General features: G+C 46.1%; 1 protein-coding gene across 2 annotated transcripts; it reads left to right on the plus strand.

Annotated features, from left to right (window-relative positions):
• Positions 1–2,482: 2,482 nt before the first annotated feature.
• On the plus strand, positions 2,483–9,795 carry IL12A (interleukin 12A; the record flags this gene model as incomplete). 2 transcript variants are annotated; one of them, XM_082654861.1, is made up of 7 exons in its annotated part: positions 2,483–2,845; positions 3,499–3,653; positions 6,839–6,952; positions 7,311–7,352; positions 7,428–7,469; positions 7,572–7,715; positions 9,239–9,795. In XM_082654861.1, the coding sequence occupies 7 exons, from the start codon at positions 2,830–2,832 to the stop codon at positions 9,392–9,394; spliced, it is 669 nt and encodes a 222-aa protein (XP_082510987.1). In that variant the 3' UTR covers positions 9,395–9,795. The 2 variants fall into 2 exon arrangements, with proteins under 2 accessions (XP_082510987.1, XP_082510986.1); XM_082654860.1 differs by lacking the exon at positions 2,483–2,845 and having other exon boundaries at positions 3,426–3,653.

Here is a 9,795-nt window from a genome sequence, read left to right on the forward strand (position 1 = left end):
GTAATAATCACAACAAACCTATGGTACTTTTATTATCATCATTTTCCAGACGAGGAAACTGAGCCCACAGAGATAAGTAACTTGCCCAAGAACACACAGCAAGTAACTAACAGAACCTGGATTCAAATAGTTTAGAGTCCATATTCTTAACCACTGTACTGCCTCTCCATCTACAGGCAGTTGCTTTATAGTTTGGCTGCTACTGTGAATGGTATTTTCTTTTTATTACTGTCTATTTATTATCTGGTATATTATTTGTTATTATATTTTCTAATTCGTTGTTGCAGATGTAGAGAAATTTGGTTGATTTTTGAAAGTAGGTATTTGTATCCAGTGAAGACGCTGAATTCTCTTATTAGTTCTAGTATTTGATCTGTTGTTTCTGTTGTTAATAGTGACACTTTTGTCTTTTATGTGCTGGTTTTTAAATCTCTCATTTCTTTTTCTTTCCTTATGGCATTGGCCAAGACTGCCAGTACAATGCTAGATATCATGTAGTAGTAATCATGGGCAAAGAATGTCTCTTATAGAAAAGTAATGTTATCCCAGAAGAAGGCTGTTGTTCTATCTTGGCTAAAGGATGTGCAGCACATCAGAGAACTTTCACAAAAGTATAGGCAAAAACTGTGTCTGGTGGCCAAGAATCCATTCTGAGCAGAGGCCCTATGCTCATTTATGCTGCAGAAATTACTTTTCCATAGGAGGTGGCCCTTCCAAGGGAGAAATAGCTCAGCTGTGATAAACTTGACTTCATCTGACTTAAGTACATTTAACTCGATCCTAAACTCCTATGGCAACAACACAGCTCAGCACCTGTCATTTGCTTCACACAGTCTGCTAGATGCAATTGTTTCTGACGATGCATTGCTCTCTATTCCCAAGGGGTAATTCACAGACTGCAGCATTGGAAGGAGCTTTGGAGATCAACTATTGCTCCCATTTTACACAGATCTACAAGTCCCTATGGTGGGTACCTCATCACCCTTGAGCAGATGATCTGCTAGGGGGACTGATGCCAACAACAGAGAGAGTTTGAATCAGACAAGGGGTTAACACAGTTTTCTCCTTTCTCCTAGTTGGCTTCATCACTCCATCTTCAGTAAAGTTTGGCCCTGCCGAGTGTTCATGGTAACATCCCAAGGCTTACCTCATCCTTCCCGACTTCAACAGGGACCTAGAGGAAGCACCCTCTCTTCTCTCCTGTATTCCAAAAGGCTTATCCCTATCCAAGTTTAGTGCATCTGCACAAAGGTGGGCACTGGCAGCTCCATTGTGAAGTCCTGGGACTTTAGTGCAGTCAGATCCATCAGAGATGCTGAGTGGGTGACCAAACACACCCCTCCCTTTCACACATACCCAGGGTGACTAATGCTCGTGGTACAAATGAGTGAACTGAAAAGTCCCACAGGAACCTCAAACCCAACACATCCAAAGTGGAACTTCTCAGTGTCTCCTCCAAACTCACTCCCCTCTCACAGTAACCCCTGTGCAGGAACTGGAACAACCTCCATTCAGCCATTCTCAGCACCTTCCTATCCCTCTCACCTGAGGAGTTACCAAGTCTTGGTCCCTCCCCACCCTAAGTATCCCTCTTGCCCACCCTCCATTCTGAATAGGGCCTTGGCCACGCCCTCCCACTCCTGACCCCTGGTATCCATCCTCCATACTACCGCTGAAAGATCTTCCCATCATGCAAATCCAACCATGTCTCCTGCCTAAAACCCTAGAAGGCTCCCCACCACCCTCACCAGAATGTACACTCCTTAGCACGGCATCTACTACCCTCACGGCACAGCCCCATCACCGTCGCCAACCTCACACCCTGTATAGGACCGCTAGATCGCCACCTCCCTCTACCTTCCTTGACTGTACTTCCGATCCCTGTTCCCTCAACCTAGAACCTGCATCCCATCCCACTGGAAGCGGTCTAATGCCTACTCACCCTTCAACATTCAGGTCGCAGCCCCCTGCTTCTGGGAGCTTTTGCTGCCCCCTCACCCCCGTTGCTCCTGCTGACGTGCCCTCTCTCTGGCCTCTCCTGCCAAGACCTTGCACATCCATCCCACTAAATTGTAACGATTCTCTCCTGGACACTGTAAAAAAACTGGATTCTCTAGGAGAGTAGTTACTGCATAGCCAGTCTGATTTTCATCCCTTTCCGTGTTTAAGAGGGTACCCAGGAACAAAACACGTTGAGTCAGATTTCGTGTGGGAGTGCCCCCAAAGTGACCTGTTCACTGCTGGGTGCCCCGCACCTGGCACACCGTGGACTATCTGAATAAAGGAATGATAAATGAATGATTTGCCCACCCCCCTCCAGAACCAGGCCGGAGGTCAGGGCTCATCCTGGATATAGATGGAGAGCGGGTGGCCCTACTCGGCGCTCCGTCGGGAGGGGGCGCTGCAGGAGGCGGGGCCAGGGGTGGGTACCTGGGGGCGGGGGCCGTCCGAGGGTGAGGGCCAGGGGTCGGGCTTGCCCGGGGACCCCGCGCCGCGACTCTGCGCGAATTTCTCTTTCGTTTTGGGCCAGGCCGGAGGCGGCGGGGCCGTCCCGGAACGACTGCGGCCGGGCGCACTGGGAGTTAATCCGAAAGCGCCGCAAGCCCCGCGGGCCAGACTCCACGTGTCACCGAGAAGCTGATGTAGAGAGGAGACAGAGAGAGAAAGAAAGCAAGAGACCAGAGTCCCGGGAAAGTCCTGCCGCGCCTCGGGCAATTATAAAAATGTGACCCCCCGGGTCGGCCTTCCAGCCACCACCCTCACCTGCCGCGTGCACCCGTCTGCGTCCAGCTGCCCGCTCGGTTCGGTGCCCCCGCAGCGCCGCTCAGCATGTGCCCGCCTCGCAGTAAGTAACCAGCCCGAGACTAGCGCTCGGCGCTGGGGTGGGGAGGGGTGGCGGCCGGGAAGAGGAGGCAGAAACTTGGGACAGGCTCCGCGGAGCCTGGAAAGCAGTCAGCAAACTTCGGGCAGAGGAGAACGAAAGGAGGAAAGGCATTGCGGACTTACCCTGCGCTCGATAGGATATCGTCTCTTTTAACCTTGAAAGAGCCCTGTGAGCTAAGTATTATGCCCACTTCACTGATGAGAAACGGAGGCCCCACGGGATGGTTTCTTGCCCAGGGTCCTAGGCTACAGCTCTAAGAGGGCAGATCCCAGCCGGCTTCAAAGCGAGGCTTTGTCACCCCACTGCTTACAAAATACTGGGTCGCTTCACCACCTGGCCTCACTTTCCCTCCTCCTGAAATGGAGACTTTCTCTGGGTGAACTCTGTCCACACCCCTATCTGAACTCACAAGGTGGCCGTGACAGCGAGTAGGTTTCTAACGCTAGCACAGAGCGCTGTCTTGCAAGAACCCGATTCATCTTTCAGTTGTTGAAGGAAGACTGGAAACGGGTGGAGGGAGGCAGGTGCCCAGAAGAAGTGGATGGGTGGAGATGGCCAGAAGAGATGGAAGATGGAGGTAGGCCAGCTCATCCTGCCCCTCCGTTCCCTTTCAGGACTCCTCCTTGTGGCCACCCTGGTCCTCCTCCACCACCTGGACCACTTTAGTTTGGCCAGGAGCCTACCCGCCACCACAGCGGGCCCCGGAATGTTCCAGTGCCTCAACCACTCCCAAAACCTGCTGAGAGCCGTCAGCAACACCCTTGAGAAGGTGAGCTTTTCAATGTCCTGGTTCCCACTTAGCAGCCTCTGTAGTGAAGGGGCATCTCCGAACCCCTGGTCACCTGAAGGAACTGCAGGAAAATTGTGGAAGTTAATCAGGAGCTGTCAAGAGAAGAAGAGGGGCCTTCCCTGGTGGCGCAGTGGTTAAGAGTCCGCCTGCCGATGCAGGGGACGCGGGTTTGTGCCACGGTCCGGGAAGATCCCACATGCCGCAGAGTGGCTGGGTCCGTGAGCGATGGCCGCTGAGCCTGCGCGTCCAGAGCCTGTGCTCCGCAACGGGAGAGGCCCCAACAGTGAGAGGCCCGCGTACCCCCCCAAAAAAAAGAGAGAGAAGAAGAGGGAACTTTACACATGGCCCAACTATTAGCTAAAGAGTTGCAATGAAACTGTCTCCAGAGAAAGCAGGAGGGGTAATAAATTATAATGGCATTCGTTTGGGCTGTGTCTACACAGAGGAAAGTGGATACTTACAGTGTTCCTTGTAGCCTGCCAACAGAGATGGAATTGTGTCAGGCCCACACTGTTCCTCTGACATACTTATCAATCCAGGAAACCGCTATTAGGGGCGGCCTGTGTGCTCCAGGGCTTGCGAAGATGAATTAGCCTTGTGTCTAATGCTCCTCTCCAGCTTCCAGCCTGGTGACTCGGCTTGTTGCTAGAGCATCACGTTTCAGGGAGCTCGTGACAGTGCACATCCAGGCTTCATTTTCTGGGGAGAGAGTTATCTAATTTTATTTACAGCTTCAGTCATCTTTTTAGCTTTCATATTTTAATGTAAAAAAATTTTTTTTTTCTTCCTTTAAAAGCACTCCAACATCTATTGCTTTTGCTGCAACGGCCTAAGACTGATGTTTTAAAAGATGTCCTTTCGCCTTCTTGCTCTCTAGTAAATCTTCCTTGAAGATTTCTAGCTTGTTGCTTTATGAATATCTTAAAGGAAGCTCAATGCCACGAGTCCTTCTTAAAGAACTCTTTTTTTCCCCTTCTAATCTTTCATAACTTGCTGCCAGTTTTTCCTTACAGTTCAATCCATCTTAATTAAAAAGGCAGCTCACCAAGTGAAAACTGCAGAGATAGGTGCTTTGATTCCTAAAGAAAGGTTCCATGTGGGTAAAATTTAGGAGCTCCTATTTAAATAGATGCTTTATGTGAAAAAGCTGACTCTTCTACTCCCAGATGCAGCACCAAAGGTGAAAGATTGCCGAACTCAATTTGATTTTTTAATATGATTCCTGCATCAGTTTTGCCAGAACAAATCAGCTGGCTACTTGCAGAGAAAATAGAGGTGGCAAATGCATGTGACTCACAGGCCATATCTAGTCCACAGATCTGTAGAGTTTAGCCATGTCTTTTTTATTTCATTCTGATTTTTGAGTTTCATGCCACTGAAAAAGTAGACCTCCCATATAAGGATCCAAATTTCCAGCTTCTCCTGAAAAGATCTGAAAAACTATAGCAGTGGGCCCACATTTTCAAGTCTAATTTTTTTTGGCTCTATTTATTCATTTTTTTCATTCAACAAGTACTTATTGAGTGCCTACTGTATGCCAGGCACTATTTTATAGATTCTTGAAGGTCCTCTTTTTTAACCATGCAATAGTAATAGAGAGATAGTCGCCGTTTTCATTTTGGAATAAAGGAAAGCAATTATCACGGAAATAAAACTATTGTGTTATTTGGAGATTTTTTTTTCTCATTGAAGTATAATTGCAAATCTAACCTTCTAGAACCTGCTCGGGATAGCAGCTGCCTCGATCTGCTTGACCACCTCCAGGAACAGTGTATTCATTTTCTATTGCTGCTGTAACAGATTACCACAAATTTAGTGGCTTTAAACAACACAAATTTATTATCTTACAGCCCTGGAGTTCAGAAATCCAAAATGGGTCTCACTGGAGTAAAATTAAGGTGTCAACAGAGCTGTATCCCTTTCTGGAGACTCTAGGGGAGAATCCAATTTTCTTGCCTTTTCCAGCTTCTAAAAGCAGCCCACATTCCTTGGTGGGCCCCTTCCATCCTCAAAGCCAACAAATGAGACTTAATCATGCTGCATCACTCTGAGCTTGACTCTCTTGCCTCTCTCTTCTGCTTATAAGGACCCAGTGATTACACTGGACCAACCCAGACACTCCAGGATAACCTCTCTATTTTAGAGTCAGCTGATTCGCAACCTTAAATTCATCTGTGACCTTAATTCGCCTTTGCTACGTAACATAACCTAGTCTGTGGTTCCAGGGATTGGGAGGTGGCTATCTTTGGCAGGGGCATTATTCTGCTTACCACAGACAGGAGTTTTACTACTTGTACCCCAGCATGTTCTGTACTCTCAAGCTTTGATTCATGGCTCACGCTGTTCCCTCAGCCTGAAATTCCCCCTCCTCTGTAGATGCCCCATCTCTGGGGAAGACTTTGCTTCCTTTCCACCCCCTTCCCAGAGCCTTCTGACCCTTCTCAGCCCTTCTCACTTGCCAGCATGTCTCCTGGTCATTTGGGCACTTGCCTGACTCCACAGCTGAACTTGGAATTCTGGGGACATAACATAGTCCCCTTCTTTGTCACCTTCCTTTGTACCTAGCACAGTGCCTGGCACACATCAGGCTTGTTAAATGGAACAATGATCTCGCTCTTCAATCAAAAAGTCATCGACTTCTCAATATCATAATTATAGTTAACATGCCTGTAAGATGACATGTGTGTGTGTGTGTGCGCGCACATGCGTGTGTGTACACCACATATTAAATCTCCGCTTGTCTTTAAGGTTGCATGTTTGTTATGTTCATCATGTAGTGACCTAACAGTCCCCCTTTAGAAGCTCTTCTTGAAAAAGATATTCATAAAACACAGCCATGCTGACAAAAGGAAAACAACGTTTTCACCAGAAGCAAGTGTCACAGCGTGGTGTAGAGGCTGATTAGCACAGCCTGTTGAAATGATTTATAGTGTTTACGTAATGGAAAAACATATCATCCAGAGAAACGTGTCCTAAGCAAAAGGGGAGAAGGGATGGAGAGAGAGTGTAAATGATCTGTTTCCTTTTGTCTTATGAAGACCCTAAAATTCCCACAGATCAGAGGTGGAGGTCAAGGGCAGCCAGCTCTAGCTTTGGTGCCAGTGCCATGGGGAGCTGGGTGCCTTATTAATCTTGTAAACTGGGTTTCTCTTTATGTTTTACAGGCCAGACAAACCCTAGAATTTTACTCCTGCACTTCTGAAGAGATTGATCATGAAGATATCACCAAAGATAGAACCAGCACAGTGGAGGCCTGCTTACCACTGGAATTAGCCACGGTATAGAGGGGTTTCCTCCCAAAGTTTGTAATACAGTTAAGAGCTGTGCATCAGACCTCGTCTTCTTCCAAAAATGTGCATGTTTCTGGGGTCCATCACCATGGGACTTTAACAGGTCCCATTGTAGAAGTTCAATTTGGAAAAAAAATTTATAAAAACGTGGTTTTTCACAACAGTGTGAGATATACTTAACAGTACTGAACCGTACACTTAAAAATAGTTAAAATGGTAAATTTTACATGTATTTTTTACCACAGTAAAAAAAAAAAAAGATGTTTGAGAACAAAAGTCAGAAAAATTTACATTAAGAATTAATAATTAATGTCTTTGATGTATTTTTTTTTTTTTTTGGCTCTAGAATGAGAGTTGCCTGGCTTCCAGAGAGACCTCTTTAATAACTGTAAGTCAGAAAATTGAAGGTTTTAGCTCATGTTATGAATTCATGTCATTGATACCTGATTATTTTTTCTTCTAGAATGGGAGTTGCCTGTCTTCCAGAAGGAGCTCTTTTATGACGGTAAGACACAAAATTCTTTCCTCAAATGCAACGGCAGGGGAAGGGGAGGTACGTTTTTAGCCCATCTCAGTAGTCCCTTCCCCTCTTTGTCGTATTATGCAGACCCTGTGCCTTAGCAGTATCTATGAGGACTTGAAGATGTACCACATGGAGTTCCAGGCCATGAACGCAAAGCTCCTGATGGATCCTAAGAGGCAGATCTTTGTGGATCAGGACATGCTGGCGGCTATTGCTGAGCTGATGCAGGTAAGGCCTTCTTCATGCTGAGACCGCCAGCCAGGGTCCCTGATGAAGGGGTATACCATCAGCCCTTCCTGGGTTGGGGGAGGCCTGAAATGCCCCCTTCTGAAGCCAGCTACATACTGGGGGAGACAGCCTTGGGGGCACCCTCTAGAGAGAGGGCAACGTAAGCAGGTCACATTAAGGAAAGCAGCCTCCTGCTTGTGGACCATGCGGTACGCACCAGGCTCTGGGCAAAGGTGCATACATTTCCTTATGCTGTCCCCTTGGCAACCACTTGGGGTCTGTGCAAATGAGGAGACCAATGCTTAGAGGGTTAGCCACTGGTCTGAGGTCACACAGCTTGGAAGCGGCAGAGGCAGGATTTAAACCCCCATCAAAGGGATTCCACTGCACTCATCTTCTCATGCATCTCTAAAGCCTCTGGGATGTACATGCAAGGGGCTGGCATGCATATCTGCAAATACTGCTAGAGAAGACAAGCGGGGCTGGTGCCTGGATATGATGCGTGCTGAACCAAAATGTGAATGAAAGAAAAGAATGACCTATCACCTGGGGACAGCCACAGTTACTCATAGACAAGAACATGCTTTGTAACTTTCTGAATCACCATAGCACATGATGCTAACATAAAACACAGAATTATCCACTTAAGAAAGAGCAGGGTGAGTGCCATGTTGGCCAGGGCATGGGATAAAAATACGGCATCAGAAATGATTGTCTGAAAAGAAATTTATTTCATTCACCCTTTTTTAATTTTTTTTTGGGGGGGGTACCAGATTACTGGTTTGAAAGGCAGTGAACACCGTGCAAGTATCAAAGAATGTTACCATCTAGAGAGTTGTAGATGATATTTCATTTTCAGGACCAAGAGTCGAATCAGTTCTACCAGTAATCAGACAACTATGCCCAGACCTTTTGTCCCTCTGTGCCTCAGTTTCTTCTTCTGTAAAATGGGATGACTTTACCCACCCTACCTTTCTTTTAGGCTTTTTGTGAGGAAGTACAAGCAAAATTGCTGATCATTGTGCAAATATATGGTCTTGCATTGTGTTATCAAATTAAAGGGCTCAAACTGTCAGGTTTATTTATCTCACACGAATAAGTGTCTTTAGTCAACAGGTCTGATACTGACTGAGAGTTTCCAATCAATAGCAACCCATCACCTCCCCGTTCTGAAAAGGATGCCGCTTCTTAATGTAACATATAAAAATTAATTACATATCACAGCAGATGTCATCTTAACAGAATTGTTCCTTGCTAAAATACAACTCCCACTGATGATTTTCTAAATAGCTCTCAGGGTCTTTTCAGAGCTCCCTGAAGATCCACGTGCCTGGATAATGAGCATTTCTTCTCTCAGGTTCTGCCTGCCCATCTGGCTGGGAGTAGATTTGATTTGGTTTAGGAGATGCAGTGAGGAAGTGGGTTGCAGGCTCTGAGACGTGTATTGGCTTCACCCATCTTTACGGATGAACGTTTTAATTTTGGAATACTGTCTATGTCATGCTCAATATTTATTCTCCTAGGCCCTGAATTCCCACAGCAAGATTGTGTCACAGAAACCCTCCCTGGAAGAACTGGATTTTTATAAGACTAAAGTCAAGCTCTGCATACTTCTTCATGCCTTCAGAATTCGTGTGGTGACCATCGACAGAATGATGAGCTATCTGAGTTCTTCCTAAAAAGCTGAGGTCTCTCCTAAAGTCATTTTTATAAATATTGGAACCAAAGAAATTGTAATAGGGCATGGGTTAAGAACTGGGGCGGGGGTGGCTTGACCTGTTCCTACTTAAGCTGGTACAGGAATTCTCATGCTTGTTTACATTAGTCATTACTCCAGATTTGCAGGATGTGACTGTTCTGTCCACATGATTCCTTTGATCAAGTCTATTTCATATTTACTAGGGATAAGTTATTTTTAAGTTTTCATGAGCAAATTGATGAGGGGAAATGTCCTCCCAGAACGTGTTTTTCTTTTTTTCCCTTTAATAGAAGAGCAAGAATTTATAAGCTATTTCAGTACCAAAGAGTTTGTAGGAACAAACACTCAAGCATAATTTATTTTAAAATATTTATTTATATA

This window comes from Grampus griseus (assembly GCF_964374135.1).
Source record: "Grampus griseus genome assembly, chromosome: 5".
NCBI classification, from domain to species: Eukaryota; Metazoa; Chordata; class Mammalia; order Artiodactyla; family Delphinidae; genus Grampus; species Grampus griseus.